The sequence below is a fragment of the Brachypodium distachyon genome, chromosome 1 (assembly GCF_000005505.3).
Source record: "Brachypodium distachyon strain Bd21 chromosome 1, Brachypodium_distachyon_v3.0, whole genome shotgun sequence".
Lineage (NCBI taxonomy): Eukaryota > Viridiplantae > Streptophyta > Magnoliopsida > Poales > Poaceae > Brachypodium > Brachypodium distachyon.
The window spans coordinates 25049453-25076413 of NC_016131.3; the positions used below are offsets into that span (position 1 = coordinate 25049453).

General features: G+C 45.5%; 4 protein-coding genes and 1 long non-coding RNA gene across 8 annotated transcripts; 3 read left to right on the forward strand and 2 right to left on the reverse strand.

Annotated features, from left to right (window-relative positions):
• Window positions 1-2954: 2954 nt before the first annotated feature.
• LOC100841897 (probable disease resistance protein RF9) lies at window positions 2955-7828 on the forward strand. 2 transcript variants are annotated; one of them, XM_010241008.3, is made up of 4 exons: window positions 2955-4357; window positions 4446-6116; window positions 6233-7260; window positions 7578-7828. In XM_010241008.3, the coding sequence occupies exons 2-4, from the start codon at window positions 4598-4600 to the stop codon at window positions 7593-7595; spliced, it is 2565 nt and encodes an 854-aa protein (XP_010239310.1). In that variant the 5' UTR covers window positions 2955-4357; window positions 4446-4597; the 3' UTR covers window positions 7596-7828. The 2 variants fall into 2 exon arrangements, with proteins under 2 accessions (XP_010239310.1, XP_010239315.1); XM_010241013.3 differs by lacking the exon at window positions 2955-4357 and having other exon boundaries at window positions 4712-4854; window positions 4947-6116.
• Window positions 7829-13110: 5282 nt separating this feature from the next.
• LOC100831712 (putative disease resistance protein At1g50180) lies at window positions 13111-17242 on the forward strand. 3 transcript variants are annotated; one of them, XM_010241023.3, is made up of 4 exons: window positions 13111-13441; window positions 13536-15248; window positions 15367-16388; window positions 16852-17242. In XM_010241023.3, exons 2-4 carry the CDS (start codon window positions 13691-13693, stop codon window positions 16870-16872), a joined length of 2601 nt encoding a protein of 866 aa, XP_010239325.1. In that variant the 5' UTR covers window positions 13111-13441; window positions 13536-13690; the 3' UTR covers window positions 16873-17242. The 3 variants fall into 3 exon arrangements, with proteins under 3 accessions (XP_010239325.1, XP_003563219.1, XP_024311808.1); XM_003563171.4 differs by having other exon boundaries at window positions 13541-15248; XM_024456040.1 differs by having other exon boundaries at window positions 13572-15248.
• A 563-nt stretch (window positions 17243-17805) lies between these two features.
• LOC112269375 lies at window positions 17806-18915 on the forward strand. Its single transcript, XR_002961223.1, has 2 exons — window positions 17806-18479; window positions 18581-18915. It is a non-coding gene; the product is annotated as an uncharacterized LOC112269375 (long non-coding RNA).
• A 438-nt stretch (window positions 18916-19353) lies between these two features.
• LOC100842500 lies at window positions 19354-21068 on the reverse strand. Its single transcript, XM_003560247.4, has 4 exons — window positions 20892-21068; window positions 20713-20801; window positions 20262-20460; window positions 19354-20024 (listed from the first exon to the last, which is right to left on the reverse strand). The coding sequence occupies exons 1-4, from the start codon at window positions 20927-20929 to the stop codon at window positions 19982-19984; spliced, it is 369 nt and encodes a 122-aa protein (XP_003560295.2). The 5' UTR covers window positions 20930-21068; the 3' UTR covers window positions 19354-19981.
• Window positions 21069-22862: 1794 nt separating this feature from the next.
• LOC100832016 (transmembrane protein 53) lies at window positions 22863-26545 on the reverse strand. The gene is made up of 6 exons (XM_003563172.4): window positions 26245-26545; window positions 25539-25655; window positions 24545-25281; window positions 24339-24444; window positions 23904-24103; window positions 22863-23388 (listed from the first exon to the last, which is right to left on the reverse strand). Exons 3-6 carry the CDS (start codon window positions 25207-25209, stop codon window positions 23100-23102), a joined length of 1260 nt encoding a protein of 419 aa, XP_003563220.1. The 5' UTR covers window positions 25210-25281; window positions 25539-25655; window positions 26245-26545; the 3' UTR covers window positions 22863-23099.
• Between the last annotated feature and the right edge of the window lie 416 nt (window positions 26546-26961).

Genomic DNA, 26961 nt, shown 5'->3' on the forward strand with positions numbered 1-26961 from the left:
TCCTCTGGCCCGAAGCACCGCAATAGAGATCTAGAGCATGCTATGCTTCCGCCGCACCCGTGGGACTTGCTTTAATAAACAATAGGCTATCATCCGCAAAGAGCAGGTGGTTCACATCCGAGGTGGAGCGAGCCACTTTAATACCATTGAGACCAGATGACTGAAAGGATTTTAAGAGGCACGAGAGGCCCTCTGCTGCTAATAGAAACAAGTACGATGAGATCGGATCCCCTTGCCGTAGACCACGGCTAGGTCAGAATTCTTCGAGTGGAGTTCCATTAAACAGCACCGAGAAGGAAACTGAGCTCACAAGTCGCATGACCATCTCCACCCAACGCCTGTGGAACCCCAACTTGAACATAATTTCTTTGACGTAGCATCATTCCACTCTATCGTATGCCTTCTTCATATCAAGTTTCAGAGCACACGTCTGGTGTTTCTTCGCCTTATTACGCTTCATGAAGTGGAGGCATTCATAAGCCGTAATAATATTGTCAATGATAAGTCTCCCGGGAACAAAGGCAGACTGTTCCTCCGAAATAATTTCTGGCAAGATCACTTTCAGCCGATTTGCAAGAACCTTAGAAGCAATCTTGTAGATGACGTTACAGAGGCTAATGGGCCGAAACTGGCCCAGCTCGACTGGCGTCGCCACTTTCGGAATTAAGACTATAAATGTCTTATTTATGCAGGCTGGATCATCCTGCCCACTCAGCACGCGCAGGACCGCCGCGGTTATCTCCTCCCCACACACATCCCAGTGGCGTTGGAAGAAGTGTGCCGGGAAGCCGTCTGGCCCTAGCGCCTTCGTAGGAAACATCTGGAAGAGCGCCATCTTGACTTGCACACTAAAAGGCGCTATAAGGTCCATATTCATGTCATTCGTTACTTTCCTTGGCACCTGATCAAGTACTACCTCCATATTTTGAGTACCCTCAGACGTGAACAGATCCCCCAAAAAATGGTTTGTAAGTTGTCCCAGTTCAATCAGGCACTCGGTCCTCACTCCATCCGGTCGAGCAAGCTTTGTGATTTTATTTTTACGTCTCCTCCTCCTCGCCCGCTGGTGAAAAAAATTTGTGTTCTTGTCACCCTCTGAGAGCCACTGGATTCGTGATCTCTGGCACCACATAATATCTTCGCAATGGTACAGCTCATTAAGTCGCTCAACAGTTTTTAGCTCCGCATGCGAAGGCCCCTGGCGATTGGGATCAGCACGAAACTCCTCGAGTTCCTTATTGAGCTTGTGTATCTCCTTTCAGACGTGTCCGAAGGTATTAATTCCCCATGACTCAAGAGAACTCGCCATCCTCTTAAGCTTCTCACTGAGTTCTGGCATTGTCGACGACGCCCCATCCAAAGACCAAGCCTGAGAGAACATAGGAGCAAAATTGTCGTGAGTTTCCCACATAATCTCATACCTGAATAGAGGCCTTTTCTGTTTTTCCTCTCCGCTGCATTGGCGACGCCCGCAGCAGGATCGGACTATGATCCGAGGTCGAAGCCGTCAAGTGACACAGGCTCGCATCCGGGAACCTGACTGACCAAGCCGGCGACACCAACGCTCTGTCGAGGCAGACACGACAGAAGGAGCCTCCTGCCACCCGCTTCTCGAAAGTCCACGGCACCCCAATGTAACCAATGTCCTGAAGGCCGCAAACATCCACCGCTTCCCTGAACTACCGGATCTGAGCATGGGAGCGCTCATTGACACCGACATGTTCATCGCAGTGTAAAACTTCGTTGAAATCCCCCAAACAGAGCCAGGGTAAATCAACTGACAAGCGGATAAACTTGAGCATGTCCCAAGTATTGTGCCGCTCTTTGACCTGGGCCTCGCCGTAAACACACGTGAGACGCCACGGTTCAAAATCTCCTTCCTTCACCACCGCATCAATATGGTACTGTGAATAAGGTAAAATTTCTAATTTTTTTGCATTGTTCCAGAACAAACCGATACCACCACTACGGCCTGAACTACTAACAGCAAAAACATTATCATAACCAAAAGTTCCAGCTAAACTCTCAACTCTATCCTTCTGTAGTTGGGTTTCCACCACACAGAGGATCAAAGGGGCATGCTCCCTCGCGAAATCGCGAAGTTCTCGAACTGTCGCGGGCTTGCCCAAACCACGGCAGTTCCAAGCAAAGATACTCATTGGGCACGGCGGTCTTCCGACGAGGAGGCCGCCTGACTGCTTGTACTTGCATCCATCTCAGATGTATTTCTCCCTTCTTCACCCGCTTCTTATCCCTAGGCGGTGTATACTTGGGTGGTGGTGGAGGGATCATCAGCTTCATATTGTTCTCCCCATCCAGGGTCAGCTCCTGCTTCTTCTTTGCACCATTGTCAACCTCCTTTGGCTGGTATTCCAGATAGCGTCCTGGGGGTGACGCAATCTTTGACGGGCTCGACTCCAGAGAGGCGTCACCCGAAGTACGTTTACGGCTCTTATGGTCTTGCTTTGCAGCCTGTTCACGTCCACCGCCGCGGCCGCCACGCGTACTGCCCCTAGCCGGCCCTGCATGCACGCGAGCTGCCAAAATTCGGACCAGAGCGCTGCAGTTTTGCTCTATTCCAGTTCGTGTCCACCAACATCCAGTCGCCATATTGCTTATCCTTCTCCTCCCAGTTTCTTTAGGAGATCAATATCTGGCATAGACCCAGATCCCTTCATGCCGCCCATCCATCCAGGACAATTCCGCCATCACGATTGCAGAAAACGCTTCCGATCTCAACCCTAGCTCCGACCCACCAAGGCCGGGCAGTCAACCAGGTCGACCCCTTGAAGCAGCCCGAGTGCCGGCAAGAGACGAGGGGGAGACACAGACGCGAACGAGAGGAAAATCGCCCGACGAAAGAAGAACGATTTGGGCTGGGGCCGCGGCCTACCAGCCTGGGCCAAACAGCCTAGCCCAGTCTGCCAGCCCAGGGTCCAAAGAACGCACGGCAAACTAATCGAGAGATCCCCTAAAAAAAATCGACAGAGAGGTCGACAGAGCCATGGAGAGAGAGCGCCGCCACCGGACGCCGGCCACGGTGCTGCTGGCTGCCTAGGCCCGCTGCCCGCCTCCACCCAGCCTCGCCTTATCCGCGCCCGCTTGCCCCGCCTCGCCGCCTGCTAGTGCTAGGTCAGGGACTCGCCCCAGCCTCGTCTCGTCAGGGTTCAGCAGACGTCAGGAACTCGCCGTCCGCCTCTGCCCCGATTGGCGACCGTCTCTCTCCCCCGACCGGCGACTTATTATGGACCGGAGGGAGTACTTCAATCTATTATTGCATATATGCTGTCTTTTGTTATGGCTATGTATTAGTATTACCTTACTACTTGAATAATTGTGTCCTTGGAAATTTTGAGCTACTGTCTCGGCCATTGGTACTCTTTGGCATAACATGTGTGGCTTGTAAGTAAATACTATGTATGCTTACGACAAGAATTATTGAGATTTGATATTGCCGGATAGCAAGGGAGGCCGGCGAGATAGTTGTCGTTTAGTGATTTGAACACATGCCAACCTCTGTGTATTTGTCCTCTCCTCGGTCTCCTCATGCCGGCCGGCTAGACTACTTAATATTACTAACTATAGGTCTATTTCTAATGTAGTGGGTGGTACTTAAATAAATTAATACTGCAGCACATGAGGTCCACCGGTTCTTAACCTCTGTCTAAAGAAATGTTTCATATGCTCAGTGTTATCAAACAACTCTTGGTACAAATTCAATCATATGTATATACGAAGACATGGCACTGCAACCATTTTTGTTTTAGTTACAAGTTAGAACTCACAAGTCAAACTCCCTTTACTGCCTCCCTGCAATGCAAGAGATGTGCTCTCACATATTGGAGGTACAAAATCCGGTCTTGGTGGATACATTTTATAGGCAAATACCGTGACCTAATCACAACTTAACTGTCTGTTTCATTTAAGTAAGAGATAGTCCAGAACTGCAAGCAATTGATGATGTGAACCCATTGGAAATGAAATAGTTGTATGTAATACTATTCGTAGATGATGTGAACAACTTTACCAACCTGCTTACGTCCTATCTATTGCTAGCTAGCTACCACTCCTAAAGAAACACCAACTTGCACAAGACCAGATATAGTTTTAGATTTATGGACTGGACCATCTGCCGGTACCTATGGCTTGCAGGTTGCAAGTCGCTGGTAGAAGGTGCAGGCAGGGTAGTTTGTACGCTGTACTTTGAAGCTGAGCTTCCAACTCTGTAAAGGGGAATTGCCTCCTCCTGAGCTTTGACTCAAAAATCACAATACATCCTTGTTGTGCCCTCAATCCATACCACGCTCGCCGCCGTCGATCCTTGTACGCCGCCGCCAGTTTCTCCAGCCTCCCATCGGTGAGTCCCTTTCCCTTTTTCCCTTTTCTCCCTTTTCCTCTTCAGTACAAGTGTTAATCATGTTGTTCTCGTTTGTTGCTCCCATCAGGCCAGCCATGGCTAATGGTACTGGAGTTGTAAGTTGAAGGGAGATTCTAGGAGACGCATTACTCAGTCAAAACTCACAAGGCTGACTAATTCTTGCTGATCCAGTCTGATCAAGCGTATTAATTCAGTGTGAGGGGGCAGAAGCAAGGAGCCATGGCCGAGTCTGCTGTTAGCACCGTGCTTGGAAGCGTGGGCACCCTTGAAGTGTCCTTCTTGAAAGATGAGCTGATGCGGCTGCAGGCCTACCTCAAAGATGCTGACACGAAATGGAGATCAAGAAACGCAAGAGTTGCTGTCTTGGTGAGCCAGATCAGAGATGCAGCTTATGAGGCTCAGAATGTCATCGAAGCTGCAGATTACATGAAGAAGAGGAACAGGCTCAAGAAGGGATTCATGGGTGCCATTTCAAGGTATGCTCCCTTACCAAGTGACTTGGTTGCCCTTCGTAAAGTTGGTGTTGAGATCCAACGCATTAAAAGGAAGCTGGATGAGATTTTTGTAGGTGCAGAAAAAATGAAAATTGATCTGGATAATACTGGTTTAGTTGAGCATGAGTTTCCACAAGATTTCGGTGTTATGCAGCAACACTCTCAAGATGATGTTGTCATGGTTGGGTTTGAGGATGAGCACAAAGAATTAGTGGATAAGTTAGTTGATACTAACAAGAGCATGCTTAGTGCTGTCTCCATAGTCGCCATGGGTGGGGCCGGAAAGACAACACTTGCCAGAAAAATATACACTTCATCTAGGGTCAAAGAGCACTTTGACACAATTGCTTGGGTGACTGTGTCTCAAACATTCAAGGGCATTGAATTACTAAAGGATATTATGAAACAAATAACAGGGAAGAAATATGAGTCACTTAATCAAATGCTTGAGCATGAGGTGGGAAAGGAGATCCATGATTTTCTGTTGGAAAACAAATACTTGGTAGTTCTTGATGATGTGTGGGAAACAGATACATGGGAGCAGTTAAACAGAAAAGGTAAAGCCTTTCCGGATGCAGCCAATGGTAGTAGAGTGTTGTTAACCACAAGAAAAGAAGATGTCGCAAATCATGTTCAAATGCCAACCCATGTTCATCCTTTGAAGAAGTTAGATGAAGAGAAAAGCTGGAAACTTTTCAGCAGTAAAGCTTTACCATCATACAAGAGGTCTGTCATACTTGATGTGGATGAGTTTGAAAAACTTGGGAGAAACCTTGCAAAGAAATGTGATGGATTACCACTTGCACTTGCAGTTTTGGGGGGTTATCTATCAAAAACTCTAAATAGGCAAGCATGGTCCAGCATACTTTTTGATTGGCCGTCAACCAAAGATGGGCACATGATGCGAAACATACTAGCTCGCAGCTACAAGGACCTGCCGAACCATTATTTAAGGTCTTGTTTCCTCTATCTTGCTGCTTTTCCTGAGGATTATGAAATAGATGTGGCTGATCTTATTAATCTATGGATAGCTGAAAGCTTCATTCCATACACACCAAATTATAAGCTAGAAGAAACAGCATGCAAGTATCTGACCGAGTTGGTTCAGAGAAGCTTGGTCCAAATTGCTAGCGAAACCAGAGAACTTGGACAGGTTAGTATATGGATTCATGACATCTTACGTGACTGGTGCATAGAACAAGCAAGGGAAGATGGTTTTCTTGATGTCATTGACAAAACTACCGGTCTGTCTTCCTATCATGATGTGTTTGTATTAGAGTGGTCTATTTTCTGTTTGAATATCTCTTTATATATGTGTGGTTTGTTGCTGACATGTGGATGTACTCTAAAAAAATTGTAGGCCAATTTGGTGCATCGTCCTCGGATAAACTTATATCTTACCGTTCTTGTTTTCAAAATTTGAGTGACGAGATTTCACCTGGGGCACCTAATGTCCGAACTCTACTTTGCTTTAAACTCTCATCAGTGTCCCTTCCTAAGCTGAGATTCCTGAGAGTCCTCCGCATTGAAGATTCCAGACTGGAAGGTTTCTCTAGAGTGATTGGTAGGTGCATTCACCTAAGATACCTTGGGTTGTTAAATGGTGAAGGCGTGACACTCCCTTCATCAATTGGACAACTCCTTTACTTGCAGACCATAGATCTAAGTGGAACAGAATTGGACTCGGTGGTGCCAAACTCCTTGTGGGATATCCCATCTCTAAGGCATGCTTTCCTGGGGAGAAATTTGTTTTCTCCACCACCACCCGCATGGAGTCTGCGTCGACAGCAGCAGAATAAGCTACAGACCTTTCACTTATATCGTACACTGGTTGGCACAAACTGGTATCATGACATGGTGATTTTCGTGGGCCAGATGAAGCAACTAACAGGACTCTGTATTTACTTGGGTCCCATGCCTGCAGGGATGGTAAACATATTTGCAAACATGCCCCACCTGGTTTATATTTTTTTGGGTCAGTTTGATGTGCTAGATAAGCTGCCTGATAAGTTCCCACAAAGCCTACAGAGTGTTCGTCTAGATGCTAATGTGATTGAACAAGACCCGATGCCGATCCTGGAGAAGCTTCCATGTCTTGTATTGCTCGTTTTGGAGGGTTATCAAGGCCAAACCATGACCTGCTCTGCCAAAGGGTTTCCTCGCCTGCAAAGGTTGCAACTTGGTAAGTTCTCCACGGAGGAGTGGACGATGGAGGTTGGGACAATGCCAAAGCTCTCCCGCCTGCAACTTTTGTGGTTCTCGAAGATGATCAAGCTTCCCCAAGGATTGATGCACCTTCTGTCCCTCTATAATCTTGAATTGCATGGTATGCCTCAGATTTCTGAAGATGACAGCACACTAAAGAAGCTGCAGCGGAAAGGGTGTGAGGTACGTACCTGCCCTGGCCCCGATTATTCTCCTAATTCCATTTTCTTTGCTTTAGTTTAACTGCTAGATACAGTACCGTACACTACTAGCTAGTGCTAGTTATCTGTGGTGTGTCGGTTCACGTACAGTTGGTTTCAAATATTAAGTCACGCGTGTGTGTCTATAAGTTTATCATGCTCATACTAGTACTGAGTAGCATAGGTTTGAATGATTTATCATGCTCATACTAGTACTTCGTAGCATAGGTTTGAATGGACCATTTAAATTAGAACGGCTCGCTCGCACTCAATTTCTCGTGTGTTTGCTTTCATGTGCAGGTTAAACTTATTTCTTAGCTCAAACGAACGAGCAAGATCGAACGAAGCGTATTTCTGCTCTGCAGGATGAAACGATCAGCTCTACATATGTATTCTTAGCTCTGCATATCTCCCTCAAATTTGCTTCATTGTGTCTCGCACTGCTTTTATGCAGATCAAATGTCTGTATGTACAACTAATTGTTAAGTTGTGTCTTCATTGTTGTCTTGCAAAGCTTTTATGCACACGCAATGTCACTTATTTTGCGCTCTTGGTCAATTTGTTTGTCACATTTGGAAAGCACTTGAAAATATATCACAACTGAGACATCTGCATGCCAACACAACAACCTGATTTGTTTTGATGCTTTCAACTCACATCTTAATCAAGTGCAACACTTAAGAAAAATGTCAGATCTTGAAAAACAATGGTTGTATGCACCAATTCTTAATCTTCTATTTTTTGGGCCCTGGGCCTGGATCTGACTTCAGAAATGCAATTCACCTAAATCCGCAAATGCAATCCACCTAAATCCTAATCTTCTTAATCTTCTTCCCACAAATGCAATCCACCTAAATCCGCAACGAAAATCACCAAAAAAAAACGTCGATCATCCAAATCCCCCAACCCTTCCTCGCAAGCACGTACCATCGCGAACAAATCAACCGACCCCAAGATGCGAGACAAGAGAAAGAGATCGACGGATCTTACCAAACCCCGTCGCCGTAGTCGCTCTAGTATATCGACATTGCCGCTGCCGATCTCTGGCAGCACGCCCGCCATCGCCCCACCCATCGTCGTCGCCTACTCTGTCGCCTTTCCTGAGAGAGCGAGAGAGAGAGAGAGAGAGAGAGAGAGAGAGAGAGAGAGAGCGGGGAAGGAGGGGAATGGACTGGTTCGGTCGAACCAGGTCCAACCCCAAATAAACCAGCCGGCTGCCCCGTCATCATCCAGTCAGCACTTACAGGTGGGCCAGGAACGTCAGTTTTGCTGTTAAGAGAAGCCGAAGGCAATTAGGAGGTTGTGGTTTTCGGATAAAAATTCCAGAAGTTGTGGTTAAGTGATAAGATGGACGTAACGGTTGTGGTTTTGTGATATTTTCTCCAGTATCTATTACAACACGAAACGTGCCATGTTATAATGAATGATGATGATGATAGGACAGGGAAAAGGTACAGAAAAGGCAGATGAAAACCCTGGCAATTTCTCGGCAAGAAGTGCAGGCCAGAAAGTCTGCCCTGGCAGGCCAGAGGGACATACTTTTAGCCATGACATGCATGTGCTGGATATGGGTGGATATGTTGCTGTGCTGGGAATGGATTGGCTGCAACAATTCAGTCCTATGAACTGTAGTTGGGTGGACAAATGGCTAGAATTCAGTCACGAGGGCAAGACCATTAGGCTGCAGTGAGTATTGCCTGTTACTCAACAACAGTTGTCTGAGATTTCCTTGGATCAAGTGATCAAGCTTCACAAGAGCAATGATTTGTGGGCTACTGCTGTTAGACACTAATGATATAGTACATCCTGGTCATATTCCTGCAGTTGTTCAAACATTTCTGGATCAGTTTCAGGATGTCTTCCAAACACCAACATCTTTACCTCCTTCCAGGGTGTTTGATCATGCCATCACTTTGTTTCCTTGATACCACTCCAGTAAATTCTAGACCATATAGATACTCTCCTCTTCAGAAGGATGAGATTGAAAGGCAAGTATCCAAGCTGGTATTATTACAGCAAGTGTCAGCCCATTTGTTTCTCCAGTGTTACTTGTGAAGAAGAAGGATGGTACCTGGTGATTTTGTGTGGATTATAGACGGTTGAATGCTGCCACTATTAAAAACAAGTTTCCCATGCTTGTCATTGATGAATTATTGGATGAATTAGCTGCTACCAAGTTCTTCTGTAAACTGGATCTGCGTAGTGGCTATCATCAGATTAGAATACTAGAGAGAGATGAAGACAAAAGTGCTTTTAAGACCTATCATGGACATTTCCAGTTTAGAGTAATGCCCTTTGGTCTTACTAATGCGCCAGCAACTTTTCAATGCCTTATGAACTCTGTGTTTGCTGACCACATCAAGAAGTTTGTGCTAGTATTCATGGATGATATCTTGGTCTATAGCAAGTCACTGCCTGACCATGTGAAGCATCTCCAAATAGTTTTTCACTTGTTACAAAAACATCAATTGTTTTCTAAACTGAGTAAGTGCCACTTTGCAGCATCTCAATTGGAATATCTTGGCCATATTATTTCTGATAAGGGGGTGGCAACTGATCCTGCAAAAACTCAAGCCATGCTGCACTGGCCCACTCCCACTTCAGTCATTGAGTTGAGGGGTTTCTTGGGCCTTACAGGATACTATAGAAAATTTGTCAAACATTATGGTATTCTGGCAAAACCATTAACTAATTTGCTGCAACAGCATAAAGCTTTTGTATGGACAGAACAGGCTCAACATGCCTTTGATGCTCTTAAACAGGCCATGTCTACTACTCCTGTCCTGGTCCTTCCTGACTTTTCCATGCCATTTGTTCTTGAAACTGATGCATGTGCAGATGGTATTGGGGCTGTCCTGTTACAACAGGGTCATCCAGTTGCCTATTTCCGTAAATCTCTCGGCAACAACAACAAGAAATTGCCCATCTATGAGAAGGAATTTATGGCTATCATGATGGCCGTGGATCGCTGGAGGGCATATTTGCAGCGAGGTCCATTCCTTATTAAGACTGACCACAAGAGTCTCTGTAATTTGGATGATCAGGTGCTCCACACTGATCTGCAGAAGAAGGCTATGGCTAATTGATTGGCCTGCAATATAAGTTTCAATAAAACAAAGACTCTGATAATACTCCCGCTGATGCCTTGTCAAGAGTTGGTCATCTCTTTGCTTTACAAGCTGTGTCTGTTGCTCAACCTGTCTGGTTGCAGGAAGTTGTCAATTCTTATGTCAATGATCCTTTTACTCAGACATTGTTAGTGGAACTTGCCATCACAGGTCACAATTCCAATGGCTTTTCTTTGGTTGAGGGTTTGCTGAGGAAGGATGGCAAGATCTGGGTAGGTGCTAATGTGGGTTTACAATGCGAGCTTATTACTGCTTTTCATGCCTCATCCCTTGGTGGCCATTCTGGCATTCAGGCCACCTACCAGCGTCTTAAGAAGTTGTTCTCTTGGTCTGGCATGAAACTTGCGTGGGAAGAGTTTGTCAAGCAGTGTAGTATTTGTCAGCATGCTAAACATGAAAACTGCAAGTACCCTGGTTTGCCTCAACCTTTACCTTTGGCAAAAGGTGTGTGGCAGAACTTAACTATGGACTTTATTGAGGGCTTGCCAAAGTCATTGGGATATTCTGTTATCTCGGTAGTGGTGGATCGTTATACCAAGTATGCCCATTTTCTGCCACTTAAACACCCTTTTACTGCATCTCATGTTGCTCATGTATTTATGGACAATGTGGTCAAGTTGCATGGCCCACCCTCCTCTATTGTTTCTGATCGAGACAAGGTTTTCACAAGCAATTTTTGGCAGGCTTTGTTCAAAGGTATGGATGTTCAACCGAATATGAGCACAACGTATCATCCTCAGTCAGATGGACAGACTGAACGTGTGAACCAGTGTTTGGAAATGTACTTAAGGTGTTCAGTATCAGTCTCTCCTACTAAATGGGCCAGTTGGTTGCCCCTAGCAGAATTCTGGTACAATACTTCCTTTCATACGACCATTGGTTGCTCTCCATTCAAGGCTTTGTATGGTGTGGAACCAACACATGGTTTATTTCATGTTGCCTCCTCTGTTGACAATACTGAGGCTGATGAGGTTCTTCAGGATCGTGCCTTTCTGTCCCAGTTTGTCCAGCACCATTTACAGAAGGCTCAGAGTCGTATGAAGCAAGCAGCTGATGCTGGTCGTTCATTAAGGGAGTTTCAGGTCGGTGAGCAGGTCTTGCTGAAGCTTCAACCTTATGCTCAACATTCAGTGGTGAATCGCCCATATCCCAAACTGGCTTTTAAGTATTTTGGTCCTTACACAGTTCTGGCCAAATATGGTTCTGCGGCATACAAGTTAGATCTTCCAGCTGGCAGTTTGGTGCATCCTGTGTTTCATGTCTCTCAGTTAAAGCAGTTCCTTCCTGACCATACTCCTGTGTTTACTGACCTGCCAACACCTCTTCAGTTGGATGTATCTGAACTGCAGCCCGAAGAAATTCTGGACCGACGCCTCATCAAGAAAGGTAACACCGCGTACCTTCAGGTGCTGATCAAGTGGACTTCCTTACCTAGTGCCATGGCGACTTGGGAAGATTATTCTGTTCTGAGGGAGCGTTATCCACATTCAGCAGCTTGGGGGCAAGCTGCGTCTCAAGGGGTGGCCAGTGTCACACGTGGTGTGCCACGGGTAGCAACTACGTCAGAAGCGGCAAAGGGAAGTACGTCTTCATCAAGCCAACGCGGATAGGGGTGTGTGCGTGAGTGCCTGTGTGTAACGGCTTGTGGGTGTGAGCTGTCGTCTGGCAGGCTCTGGGGATTTAAGCGGTATGTTGGTTACTCTGAGACGCAAGAAAGAACTAAGGAATGAAATCTGAATTCCCCGTCTACCTCGTCTCTTCCCAATCTCGTTGAATTCCTCTCGCGAATCGTTGATCCTTGGTCTGGCGAAACTCAATTCGTAGACCAGGATACAACAGATGTGAACTAGCTAGCCGCCGCCTGGTTCCTGCAGGGGGTCCCGGAGGGTGTTGGCCGAGCTCTGTATGCTAATTCGTCGCACAAATTCAGGGTATTCAGAGGAGGACGAGTGCCGAGAGCCCGCGTGGCCGCCAGCTTCTTAAAGCTGATGAGAAAAATCCTGCACGCAACACAAGAACAACAGCAGCCACCACCATGGATTGGCACCATCATCATATCAAAGCTCTCTCAAGATGAAAACCCTGACGGTTTCTCGGCAAGAACTGCAGACCAGAAAGTGCCGATGCCGAAGGCGCTGAAGCGACACAACGGCATCCGCATTGTCAGCGATCTTGTATCAGATTGTTCAGAGAATAGCAGGAGCTGGGGACAGTGGGCAGTACCGAGCGTCCGCAGATCGATGAAACTGGTCGGCAAGGCCGGCGGTCTTCAAGCTCATGAGCAAATCCTGCAGGAAGCACAAGAACAACAGCCACCGCCATGGATTGGCACCACCATCAGAGCTCTCCCCACTGCAAAAGACGACGTGCCTCAAATCCCTCAAACTATCTCTCCCTGCAAGACACTGGAGGAATATTGTAGTGACAGGCAAATTAACAAGTGGACATTCCCAGCTCACGCATGCCATTGTTTATATATTTTGATCATTTCTTGGTTTGCTTACATCATATACAAGTCGTAAAGCTGAGCTCTTGGAGCATCAAATCACATGCTAAGTTGCCTTCCCCAGGAACGGCACACACAAGTTGCCAAGCCATTCACACTACTTTAGCTTCATTAATTTGTTAATTTGACAGAGGTACTTTACAGATTTCCATGCTTGACTAGTAGCTTTAAGTTCAGACTTACAAGTCTTCGTACTCTGATAACATCAGCCCGGCAAGACATACTCTCTACAATTTTTAATTCACAGGCTGGGCCATCGATCTCAGCCTCTCAGGGTATCTACTGAAAGAACGTGCACACGGAAGAGGGCATTACTGACTTACTGTGGACAAGCTTCGAACTCTGTAAAGAAAAGAAAGAACGGGAGTCGCCTCTTCCGAAGCTTTGGCTCACAAATCACACTACATTTTTACCGTGCCCTCGGCAACACACTCGCCGCTGTCGATCCCTGCACGTACCAGCCGCCGCCCGTTTCTCCAGTCGATCCGCCGCCCCTGCCATCTCTAACGTCAGTGATCTGCACTCAACTGGTGAGTCTGAGTCTCTTCCCCTTTTCCCTTTTCTCCCTTTCCATGTTCAGTGTACAAGCGTTCGCCTGTTGTTCTGACTTGTCACTCCCGCAAGGTCAGCTATGGCTAATGGTAATAGTGGACTTGGCAGCTAAAGGGAGATTCTAGGATAAGAATTAATCAGTCACTACTCACAAGGCTGGCTAGTTCTTTCTGATCCAGTCTCATCAAGCATTTTAATTCAGTCTGATCAAGCAGAAGCAAGGAGCCATGGCGCAGTCGGCTGTTAGCACTGTGCTTGGAGGCATGGGAAATCTTGCTGTTGAGGAGACCAGATTCTTATGTGGAGTCACCTTTCAAGTGTCCTTATTGAAAGATCAATTGCTGCAGCTGCAGGCCTACCTCAAAGATGCTGACAGCAAATGGAGATCAGGAAATGCAAGGGTTGCTGTCTTGGTGGGCCAGATCAGAGATGCAGCGTATAAGGCTCAGAATGTCATTGAAGCTGCAGATTACATAGAGAAGAGAAACAGGCTCAAGAAGGGTTTCATGGGTGCCATTACAAGGTATGCTCGCTTACCGAGTGACTTGGTTGCCCTTCATAAAGTTGGTGCTGAAATCCAACGCGTAAATGGGAAGCTCGATAAGATATTTGCAAGTGCAGCAAATTTGAAAATTGGTTTGGATAATACTGGTGAAGTTGAGGATGTTCCACAAGATTTCGGTGTTATGCACCAACACTCTCAAGATGATGTTGTCATGGTTGGATTTGAGGATGAGCACAAAGAACTAGTGGATAAGTTAATTGATAATAACGAGAAAATGCTTAGTGCTGTCTCCATAGTCGCCATGGGTGGGGCCGGAAAAACAACACTTGCCAGAAAAATATACACTTCCTCTAGGGTCAAAGAGCACTTTGACACAATTGCTTGGGTGACTGTGTCTCAAACATTCAAGGGCATTGAATTACTAAAGGATATTATGAAACAAATAACAGGGAAGAAATATGAGTCACTTAATCAAATGCTTGAGCATGAGGTGGGAAAGGAGATCCATGATTTTCTGTTGCAAAAGAAATACTTGGTAGTTCTTGATGATTTGTGGGAAACAGATACATGGGAGCAGTTAAACAGGACAGTTAAAGCCTTTCCCGATGCAACTAATGGTAGTAGAGTGCTGTTAACCACAAGAAAAGAAGATGTGGCAAATCATGTTCAAATGCCAACCCATGTTCATCCTTTGAAGAAGTTAGATGAAGAGAAAAGCTGGGATCTTTTCAGTAGTAAAGCTTTACCACCATACAGAACATCTGGCATACGTGATGTGGGTGACTTTGTAAAACTTGGGAGAAAGCTTGCAAAGAAATGTGATGGGTTACCACTTGCACTTGCAGTTTTGGGGGGTTATCTATCAAAAAATCTAAATATGCAAGCATGGTCCAGCATACTCTCAGATTGGCCATCAACCAAAGACGGGCACATGATGCAGAACATACTAGCTCGCAGCTACAAGGACCTGCCAAACCATTATTTAAGGTCTTGTTTCCTCTATCTTGCTAGTTTTCCAGAGGATTATGAAATATATGTTGTCGATCTTATTAATCTATGGATAGCTGAAAGCTTCATTCCATACACACCAAATCATAAGCTAGAAGAAACAGCACACAAGTATGTGACTGAGTTGGTTCAGAGAAGCTTGGTCCAAATTGTTCGTGAAACCAGGGAACTTGAACGGATTGACAGTATAAGGATTCATGACATCTTACGTGACTGGTGCATAGAAGAAGCCAGGAAAGATGGTTTCCTTGATGTCATCGACAAAACTGCAGGTCAGACTTACTATCATGATGTGTTCGATAGAGTGATCTATTTTCTGTTTGAATATGTTCTTATATATGTGTGTGTGTTTTGTTGCTGACATGTGGATGCACTCCAAAAATGTTATAGGCCAAGCTGGTGCATCGTCCTGGGATAAACTGATATCTTACCGTTCTTGTTTTCAAAATTTGAGTGACGAGGTTGCACCTGGGGCACCTAATGTCCGAACTCTACTTTGCTTTAAACTCTCGTCAGTGTCCCTTCCTAAGCTGAGATTCCTGAGAGTTCTCCGCATCGAAGATTCCAGACTGGAAGGTTTCTCCAGAGTGATTGTTGGGTGCATTCACCTAAGATACCTCGGGTTGTTAAATTGTGAAGGCGTGATGCTGCCTTCATCAATTGGACAACTCCTTTACTTGCAGACGATAGATCTAAGGAGAACAGAATTGGACTCGGTGGTGCCAAACTCCCTGTGGGATATCCCATCTCTAAGGCATGCTTTCCTTGGGGAAAACTTGTTTTCTCCACCACCATCCGCAAGGAGTATGCGTCGACAGCAGCAGAATAAGCTACAGACCTTTTTTGGTGCAGCGGTTGGCAGAAACTCGTATCATGACTTGGTGATTTTCGTGGGCCAGATGAAGCAACTAACAAGGCTCTTTATGTCGATGGAAGGCTTACCTGCGGAGATGATTAACATATTTGCAAACATGCCTCGCCTGGTTGATGTTTCTATGGGTCAGTTTGATGTGCTGGATAAGCTGCCTGATAACTTCCCACAAAGCCTACAGAGTGTTCGTCTAGATGCTAATGTCATTGAACAAGACCCGATGCCGATCCTGGAGAAGCTTCCATGTCTTGTAGTGCTCGATTTGGAGGGATATAAAGGCCAAACCATGACCTGCTCTGCCGAAGGGTTTCCTCGCCTGCAAAGGTTGCGACTTGTTACGTTCTCCACGGAGGAGTGGACCATGGAGGACGGGACAATGCCAAAGCTCTCCTGCCTGCAGCTTTGGAGGCTCTCGAACATGATCAAGCTACCCGAAGGATTGCTGCACCTTCCGTCCCTCAATAAACTGGAATTGCTATATATGCCCCAGATTTCTGAAGATGACAGCACGCTAAAGGAGCTGCAGTGTAAAGGGTGTGAGGTACGTACCTATCCTGGCCCCGATTATCTTCTCCTAATTCCATTTTGTTTGCTTTAGTTTAACTGCTAATATAGATTTGTGCACTTGGACCAAGGCAGCTCTCATTTCTAGTGCCTGACCAATCATATTGGATTAATAATAAATGGATGTGACTAGTTATTAGCCGGGTGCGGGTACCAAGAGAAAAATGAGGTGTGTTGTGGAACACATGAGAAAAATATATATAAACTGTGTTTTGGAATGGAGTGAGTAGTTATCTGTGGTGTGTCGATCCACGAGCAGATGATCTCTAATATTAAGCCACGCGTGCGTGTCTATAAATCTATCATGCTAATACTAGCGGCATCAAATGCATACTAGTAGCATTTGTGTTTGAATGGATAATGTAAATTAGATTAAGAACTAACTTAACATTTTGAATAAATCAATTAATTGATTTTCTTGCGTTTGCTTTTTTGCGCAGGTGGCAATTACACGATGGTAGTACTGTATGTGCGCGAGCGAGGACGTGCAGCGCAACATCCATCGAAGATTACATTGCATTTCTTGTGTTTATGGACGAAGCATTTTTATTGGACGTTGCGCTTTTCTGCGCAACGTCCCTCGGGCGAACGAGCGTATTATGTTTTATTAGCTCTGCTTATCTCCCTCAAATTTGCAAGTACTATATACCTGCAGTTTGGCAACCTGAATGTCCAATAAAAATGCTTCGTCATCCAGACGATGCTGTGTGTATGTACTATCTATGTATTCTATTTCTCTTGTCATGGTCCATGGACTTTTACATTCACATCTGTATGTATAACTAACTGTTAAGTTGTACCTTCATTGTTGCCTTGCAAAGCTTTTGTGCACACAAAATGTCCCTTGTTTTGCTCTTGTTTTGGTCAATCTGTTTATCACATTTGGGAAGCATTTGAAATTATATCACAGCTGAAAGGCACCTGCATGCCAAGATACTGCATACATACCCTGATTAATTATGCTTGCAAAACCTTCACACAACAAACTGATTTGGTTTGATGCTTTCAACTCAGATCTTCAGACTAGTACCACACATGTCCTTTTGAAAACAAAATGTCAGCACTTTTTAAAAAATGGTTCTATGCAGAAATTCTGAATCATAGAAAATTGCCCTGGGCCTGGATCTGACTTCAGAATTCCCCTTGACCACAAACATTCAGAATATTGAGAATAACAGGAAAGCTTTTTTTTTAGGGTAGCGCAGCCAGAACAATACACATACCAGCGGATGCAGTAACCAGTCATCAAGTATGCGCAAAGAAACAAACAGATCTATCATCCAGACAAATGAATGGTTGGTGCACGGTGTCAGTAAGCCACAATTTTGCTGCTTCTTTTTTTACAATTGTGCCTCCCAAAGCTAATCCACGAGCAGACCAGAAAAAAGGAGGAAATGGGTCAGATGCCATTTTTTATTTTCAACGTTTCTTGGTTTGTTTAGATCATATACAGGTCGTAAAGGTGAGCTGTTCAAGCATCAAATGGCATGCTAATTTGCCTTCCCCGGGGACGGCACACAAGTCGTCAAATACTATAACTTATGCTTTTTTACTTAAATTAACCTCCAATTGAGCTTCATTTGTCAGAGGTACAGTCCACTTGTTGTTAAACTACCTTATGGATTGATAGACACAGCTATATGTTTAGTGAATTTGAAGGATCGAGTTTACAGGTGTACATTGCATGTGGTTAGCAAATTTAATTAAGTTGAGACTTGCAGAAGTCTTCATATTCTTCCTTTTCTTGTTTGTGTTACCAACACCGGCTGTTAGCAAGTCGCTGGTCCCTATTTCCGGTATAACGAAATAGTATTATGCAATGCAAATACAATACAGTACTGGCTGGACCATCGATCTGCCGGTATCTACGGCTAGCAAGTCGCTGAAAGAACGTGCACACGGAAGAGGGCATTACTGTGGCCGAGCTTCAAACTAGAAAGAAAGGGAATTGCCTCCTCAGAAGCATTCACTCAAAAATCACAATACATTCTCGCCGTGCCCTCGATCCGCACCACGCTCTCGCCTCCGCCACCACCGCTGCCTCCAGCCTCGATCTGCACTCTCATCGGTGAGTATGTCACTATGTCTCCTTCCCTTTTCTATTTTCTCCCTTTTCCTCTGCAGTACAAGTGTTAATCACTTGTTGTTCTCACTTGTCGTTCCCATCAGGTCAGACATGGCTAATGGTCGATGGACTTTACATTACTTGATTTCACATCTGTGGTGAAGCCAACTGTTAAGTTGTGCATAAAAAATAGCCTTTTAATTTGTGTTTTGCAAAGCTTTTATGCACACCAAATGTGGCTTGTTTTGCTCTTCTTTTCTTTAATCTGTTTGTCACATTTGGGAAGCATTTCAAATATATCACAGCTGTGAGATACTACATATACCCTGCTTATCCATGTATAATTATTGTTTTCTTGTCATGGTCGATGGACTTTACATTACTTGATTCACATCTGTGAAGCCAACTGTTAAGTTGTGCATAAAAATTAGCCTTTTAATCTGTGTTTTGCAAAGCTTTTAGGCACACCAAATGTCGCTTGTTTTGCTCTTCTTCTTTTCTTTAATCCGTTTGTCACATTTGGGAAGCATTTCAAATATATCACAGCTGTGAGATTTTTATACCCTGCTTATGCTTGCAAAACCTTCATACAACAAACCTGACTTGGTTTGATGCTACTCACATCTTTAATCAAGTGCCAAACTTCTTAGGAAGAATAACAGCACTTGAAAAATAATGGTTGCATGCATCAATTCTGAGTCATTAAAAAAAATTGCCCTGGGCCTGGATCTGACTTCAGAATTCCACATTCATAATATTGAGAAAAACAGAAATAACTCTTTGTGCTGTGGGCATAATTGAAAAAACAAAAGCTTGCTCCATGGCCACTAGAATTTGCAGGATCACAGCCAGAGCAATATACAAACACACCAATAGAGACAGTAAGTAGTCATCAAGTATGTGCCAAGAAACAAACAGATCTCTCATCCAGACAAACGAATGGTACGTGCACGGTAACTAGTCAGTCAATAAGCCACAATTTTGCTTCTTTTTTTACAATTGAGCCTCCTAAAGCTAATCCACGAGTGGACCAGAAAACAAAATGAAATGGGTCAGATGTATAATTAATCCTCATATGATCCTGGTACATTTCAATGGATCACCAGGGACAAATATGTTTGTATTCTCCTGCAAAGAATACCCTATGCAGGCGATGAGTCCTTGCGACGGCTCAGCACAGTCCTCCAAGAAGTTGGTCATCTGAGAGGTGGAGCCCCGGATTACTCCAGTAATGGTCCACATGGTGTAGAACTTGGTTGCATCCCTTGAATAAACTTTTGCCTAATACAAGGGGATCCTATCTAGTTGAGTTCTTCACTGCTTGTTACTCAGGAGTCAGGACCAAGAAGCCGGAAAGGTAGACCGCAACAACTAAAGGCTTCGCAAAATCTACACCAGCAGCAGCAGCTTCAGTGATCTTCCTCATTAGCAGCCTCAGGGTGTTTGCAAATGATCACCAGAAGTGAGAAAATCGTGGCAATCTATGCTTGCTGATATCTTCTTGCTCATTTTCCTTTTCTTATTACTTTGGACAGCCCTTCATGGCACCTGCATCATACACAAATACACCGTAACTACGTCACAACTAACCTCTAGAAAACAGAGCAAGTTTCAGCATGAGATGAAACTGTATATAATCAGTCTGAGTTAAATATAACTAAATTGCTGATAAAAAAATTTGAAATCCAGTAGTACAAGTAGGTCATTTTAACACGATGCAGCCTACGTATGCTTTGACAAAATGAAACTTTTTACTCCTAAGCAACACGGCCGAGTAAGACTTACTCATCCTGCATCTGCTTTCGTTTTTTCTCGACACCATTTTGTGATGGCTGATCTTTGCTGGGCCTGAACACCTCCAAACCACTACCACCGACGCTGAATTCCGCATCAGTATCTCTTGATAGTGTAAGCCTATCGAGAATGTTTGGATCCACCATGGTTTCTTTTAGTCGTTCTTTTAAACTTCCCAGTAAAACAACCCCTGGAAAGCACAAGCAAAAGCATGTTCAGCAAAGAAACTGCACCATACATGTGACACAAGACATTGAACAAAAGCATAAACGCTACATTTTGCATACAGTTGCAAATGGGTTCAGACCAACAATGATAGCTCTGTATAAAGTCATCACTCATCAGAGAGACAGTATCCATAGTTTTAGGTCAAAAATCTGTCACTTTATGGCACGAGTTCAGGGTATTCAGAGGAAGAGGAGGAGGAGGTGCGGTGGAGTACCGAGAGCCCGCAATGTCCGCAGATCGAATTGGTCGGCGAGGTGGGGATGGCCGGCGGTCTTGGCCCGCGTAGCGGCCAGCTTCTTCAAGCTGATGAGAAAATCATGCAGGAACCACAAGAACAGGCACCATCAGGAAGTGATAAAAGCAAAAGAGAGATGGGGGGTGTCACGAACGTACGAGCTCCGGTTCGGAGAGGGCCGCGAGCCACCGCTCATCGTCGTCGTCCTGATCCCCTCTGCTGCTGCTCTCTGCGGCCGCGGTAGATGTAAGGATTTTGCCGTCGGCGGCGGAGGGGGAATCTTGGTCGGCGGCGGAGGCGGAAGGGGACGGGGCCATGGCGAAGAAGAAGAATCTAGTCTTGGTGGGCTTTTGGTCTTCCTCAAATAGAAGAAAGAGAAGAAGTGTTTCTGGGCTTGGTCGTCTCGGCCCAATTCGATCTCTTCCGATTCGGAGTTTAGACAAGACCGGATTATCCAAACAAAAGATCAATTCATCTCAAGGCTAATTCAGAAAGCCTGAATCTCAGAAATGCATGGACTCAATGCCAATACATTGATTGGTACTCCTCCGTTCCATGATGTGTGTCCCGTGTTCGTGGATCCAATGCCGGCGCGGGCTCAGACAAGGTGATCTCTTGTCCCCTTTCCTATTCATCATCATCGCCGACATTCTTCAACGCCTCTTCCTTGATGCCTCGGCTCAGGGTCTCATCGCCCATTCAATCCTTCCTTCAGCCCCCTGCCCGGTACTTCAGTACGCGGACGACACGCTGATTATCCTTCAGGCGGACCCTGCCCATCTCGCCAATCTAAAAGACAGTCTTGGGGCCTTCTTGACAACCACCGGCCTTAGCATTAATTTTGACAAAAGCACATTTGCTCCCATCCACGTTGAGACGTCTCTCGCTTCCTCCCTGGCCGACAGCCTGGGGTGCCAAGTCTTTTCCTTCCCCCAAACCTACCTTGGTCTTCCGCTCTCGACCCACAAGCTGCGGTTGTCGGCTTTTCGGCCAATCATTGACAAGGTAGCTCGGCGCCTAGCCGGTTGGCGAGGGAAGATGCTGTCCATCGGCGGTCGTGCTACTCTAGTTAAGTCGGCGTTGCGGGCTATGCCTACCTACGCGATGGGGGCCCTGCTTCTCCCAAGAGGCACTATCATGGCTATTGACAAGTGCTCTAGGGCCTTCTTCTGGACCGGGGAAGACCATGTTAACGGGGGCAATTGCAAGGTGGCGTGGGACGCTGTTTGTGCCCCTACCGGGAAAGGAGGATTAGGGTTCCGCTGCCTCCGTACCCACAATGTTTGCTTACTTATGAAGCACCTTTCCAAAATCCACGCCAATCCCGCGATCCCTTGGGTGTCCCGCTTCTCCTCCGTTTACAGATGGGGCCCCCAAAGGGACTTCGGCGACCAAAACCCCCTCGACTCTCTGGTCTGGAACGATTTCTCGTCATGCCTTGATCTTTTCCGTCAGCTTACCCGTGTTTCCGTAGGTAACGGGTGCTCTTCTGCTTTCTGGCTCGACCTGTGGATTGGGGAGGCCACTCTTACCGATCGCTTCCCCTCTCTTTTCTCCCATTCCCTTAGGCCCAACATCTCGGTGGCGGCAGCTATTACCTCCTTGCCTAGCTTTGTGACTTTTCGCCCAAGGCTCACATCCGTTGCGCAGCAAGAACTTGGCGAGCTTCAATGCTTGGAGGCTACGGTTATCTTGAATGTGCAGGTTCCGGACTCGGCTCGGCAGGGTGGATGGAAAGCCCCTCACTACCAAATCGGCGTACTCGTCTGCATTCGCCCCGCGGCCGGAGGACCCCCTGGCCCCTGTTATCTGGCAGAACTTCGCAACAACAGATGCTGTGTGTATGTACTGCACTATCTATCTATCTATGTAATTTTTTTCTCTTGTCATGGTCGATGGACTTTCACCTGATTAGATTCACATCTGTATGTATAGCCAACTGTTAAGTTGTCGCTTAATTGTTGCTTTGCTCTTCTTATTCTAGTCAATCTGTTTATCACATTTGGGAAGCATTTCAAATTATATAATAGCTGAGATACAACAGCATGCCAAGATACTATATACACCCTGATAAAATTATCCTCACACACACACACACATCAATAGAGGCAGTAATCAGTCATCAAATATGTGCAAAGAAATAAACAGATTTCTCATCCAGACAAACGAATGGTTGGTGCATGGTGAATTGTCAGTTAGTAAGCCACAAACTTGCTTCATTTTTTTACAGTTGTGCCTCCTAAAAGTTACCCGACCAGAGTAAAAAAGGAAATAGGTCAGATGTATAATTAATCCTCATACGATCCTGGTACATTTCAATGGATCACCAGGGACAAATATGTTTGTCTTCTCCTGCAAAGAACATCCTATGCAGGCGATGATGACGGCGAAGAGTCCTCGCGATGGTGAAGCACACAGTCCTCCAAGAAGTTGGTCAGCTGAGAGGTGTAGAGACCCGGATTGCTCCGGTAATGGTCCACATGGGGCGACGAGACGAAGTCGCAAGACCTCACTTCACACCCCGCTCTTCGTTGTCTCTCCACGAATGACTCCACTGACTTTGCCGGGATGACACGATCTGCGGAGCTGTATATGTACAGCTGGGGGCAGTTTGGTTGCTTCGAGGACAAAAGCTCCATAACACCAGATAGCCTCCTGTAAAAAACAAAATGTTGATTAACTGAAACATGTAGTGATTTACTGCATTGAAGAACAAAATGTTGATTAACGGAGCCACTCGACTTGCCACGTCACCACGAAAGGTGGGTCCAACATGTCAGAAACCAGGCAAATTGGTTAAATAGTGTAAAAACTGTCACATATTTACAAATAGGGGGTAAAATGTGTCACAAAATTTAAAATTGGGTAAACACTGTCACAAACTGCCAAACAAGGGGTAAAAATAGAATTCACTCTTATTAGGCTGCTATTTCTACAGCAGATATTTCTTACTATCTGTTACCAAAAGTCAGTTACATCATGAGACATGGTATGATATAATGAACGATAGCAGGGAGTACTGATGTAATCACCAATCAAACAATGAACTCGGCTACAAGTTAGATGGCATGCTTCCCATACAAGAACAGTTCACAGAGAGAATTGGAGACAACTCCCCATGGCTGAAAATGTAAATGACTCCTTCCGATGTGGATGAATAAATAGCATACCTATTAATGGCTGGATAATTCAGAATAACATCAAAAACCTTCTCCAACGCAGATAGTAGAACAGCCTCGGTAGCTGCTGGCTTAATATCTCTGTGAGAGTCCACAACTACGACGTCAGATCTTGTATCATTTGATACTGCTCCTTTAGTTGCTACGCTGTGTTTTTTCATGATAGCAGCCGAGAACCCTAATGCCCAAACCTGAGATCAGAAAAAAAAAATTAAATAATTATTTATGTTCCAATGGAACCTTTTTTCGTGGTGTTCCAGCAAAACCTGACCGAGGAGTGTACGAGTAAATGAAAGAGATGTGAATTAAGGATAAAAAATAATTAATGACACATTCATTTGTCATAAACAATGAAATTTGGATCTGTGGAATTTACCAAGAGAATACAAGAACAACCCAATTTCATTCCTATGAGGCTTTTTTTACCTGAGAATCAGGGACAGCAACAGGCGCTGAATCGACTACGCATCCCTTAATTTTCTCAATTGCTTCAGGATCCTGCTTCCGCAAGTTCTCTAGTATTACACCATAGCTGCAGCAACAACAACACAAACAAGGAATTAAGCTCGAAATTTCAAGCTGAGAACTGTTTTTATTGATGTACGAAATCGAAAGGGAAAGTATAGTAGTACCAAAGCCAGCCGGTGTTACTGAAGGTGTGGAAAACAATCTTTTTCCCACTCTCCTCGCTGACCCAAGCAGCAAGATGTTCCGAGAGCATCTCCACATTCTTCTCAGCCTTCCCTCCAGCATTATAACTGATAATGTCAGACATGGGCAGAGTGAAGGTCACAGCATGGAACCCCCTGGAGGTGTACCAATCGGCATATCTCTTCAGGTGCTTCTGCTTCGAGCCCAACCAACCAAGTAGAACCACCACCGTCTGAGACTTGTTGGACGAGTCGCCACAGGCCCTGGGATCAGGCAGATGCCAGCGATAGAGACCATCTGACGAGGACGTCGAAGGGGTCAAAGCCATTGCCTCTTCTTGTCCAGAGGTCTTGGCAAACTTTGCGTATTGGTAAACCGTCTGGATTACCGGCAAAGATGCAACGGGCGCCTTAGCCAAATCATAACCCTGGTGATTTCTCGGCAAGAACTGCAGACCAGAAAGTGCTGATGCCGAAGGTGCTGAAGCTTCCGGCTTGCTGTCCGGAAGCGACACGATGGCGTCCGCATTGTCAGCGAGCTTGTATTGGGACAACTTGTCAGGCAGCTCGATGGAGGAGACTGCGGCGAAGGCAGCGACCGCCATGGCGGAGAAGGGGCGGTGGAGGGGGCCGGAGAAGGAAGCCATCCTGCCTACCTCTCAACAACCAGAATCTGCCAAGGAGAAGGAGCTAATGTGTGGTATGTGTCCTTCACTGCCCTGAGTCATTGGAAGAACAAAAGGCAACAACAAGACTTAGCTGTCGGTCCTCACACGCGGTTCGCATAAATTGAATTGAATTCAACTGTCAAAGAAACACGGAGAAAACATGTGTGCCACGACATTTGTATGTGCTCCAGTTCACCTAACAAAGCTGAGATCAAGTGGTCTTCGTACATTTCTTTGTCACGGTCAACATACATACATAATTGTAAGAGTAATAATAATAATACAAAGATTGGGAACTTGTTGTTTACCTCGTCGATCTCCTGGCTGGGGAAAATTGGAGACGGGCTGGCTGCCAAAAGAAAATTTGACAGCCGAGCCCTGTGGACGGCAGCAGCTGCAAGGGCTGTTGCCTGCTTTCCTTGCTCCTGCGATTTGTCAAGAAAAACGAAAATTATACTACAAGTGAGTCCCCAAATCAAATGCATTTGACTAATCTGTTTTCGTGGGATCCACGAGGGGAGGAGAGTTGGAAAAGCGAAAAAAAGAATCTTCTTTTTAATTTTTGCAAATGCAATTTTTGCAAATGCGAAGGAGGACGGTGGGCGGTTGGAGCGTGATTGGTGACAGCGATTTTGCGTACGCAAACTGCGCTTGCTTCCGTCAACGTTTGTTCGTGACGCTTTCCCTTTTTCTCGCTCCGCTCCGCCATTGCAGGAGGAAGGAGAAGGGGAGAAACCACATCATCGAAGAAATCATCCTAACTCGGTTCCTTTCCAGGAAAGCTGGAAGGAGAATTCAAGCATGAACAGGAACGGGAAAAAAAGAAGAACGCGAGATTAACAAGGGTTTGCGGGTTGAACAATCAATCAAGCGCAATCAACCGATTCTTCAGTCGGGAGGGGGGGAATCCGGTCCGGATGGGAACAAAAAAAAAGGCGATGGATCCAATCAAAATCCAATGGAGCAAGAACGCGACCAGAGAAGAAGAAGGGGATGAGGAAGGAGGAGGCGTACCAGGGCAAGGAGAGGAAATTTGTTGGGGAATCCGTGGCGGGTCCAGGCAGAGAGATATAGAGCAGCAATCTGGGGGAGAAGAGATAAAAATAGAGGAGAGGGGAAGGCCCAAATTTGAAGGCGAGAGCGAATGAGAATTTGAGGTGACGGCGGCGCCGTCCCTCCTGCTCTGCTTGCCTTGCCTGCGGTCCAACTTGGTTGGATGGAGCCTTTTCTTGACCTCCTCTTCTCTCTTCGATGTGTACATTGTCGTACCGTCCCAAATATCCGACGAATATTCTCTCCTTTTCTCCTTGTTACTAAAAATAAATTATAATCCTGCTAGAACATTACTACTCCTGCACTATATTCCTCTATGGGAGTATTGGATTCTGAAACGAGTAAACTGAGTTGTGAATCTTGTTCTAGTTCTATATACCATTTGAAATTCTATTCTGTAGACGATGCTAAGCAGCAGAGGAAAATGAAAGGACGCTAGGAATCAGAATTAGCATAAGCATAACTAAAGTTTATCAACGCCTCAAAGAAAATACTTTGATTCAAATTACATAATTGTAGCGTGTCCTTGCTTCACTGGCTGGGTTTGGCTTTACGGATGCTTTTTTGGCATGAGTTACACGCTACTACCAGACTCTCAATTTGGCTCTACTGCCAAACTGCCAAGTATAGTTACTGAAACTCAAAGTAAACAAAAGGTAAGCAATCAAACATGCATGC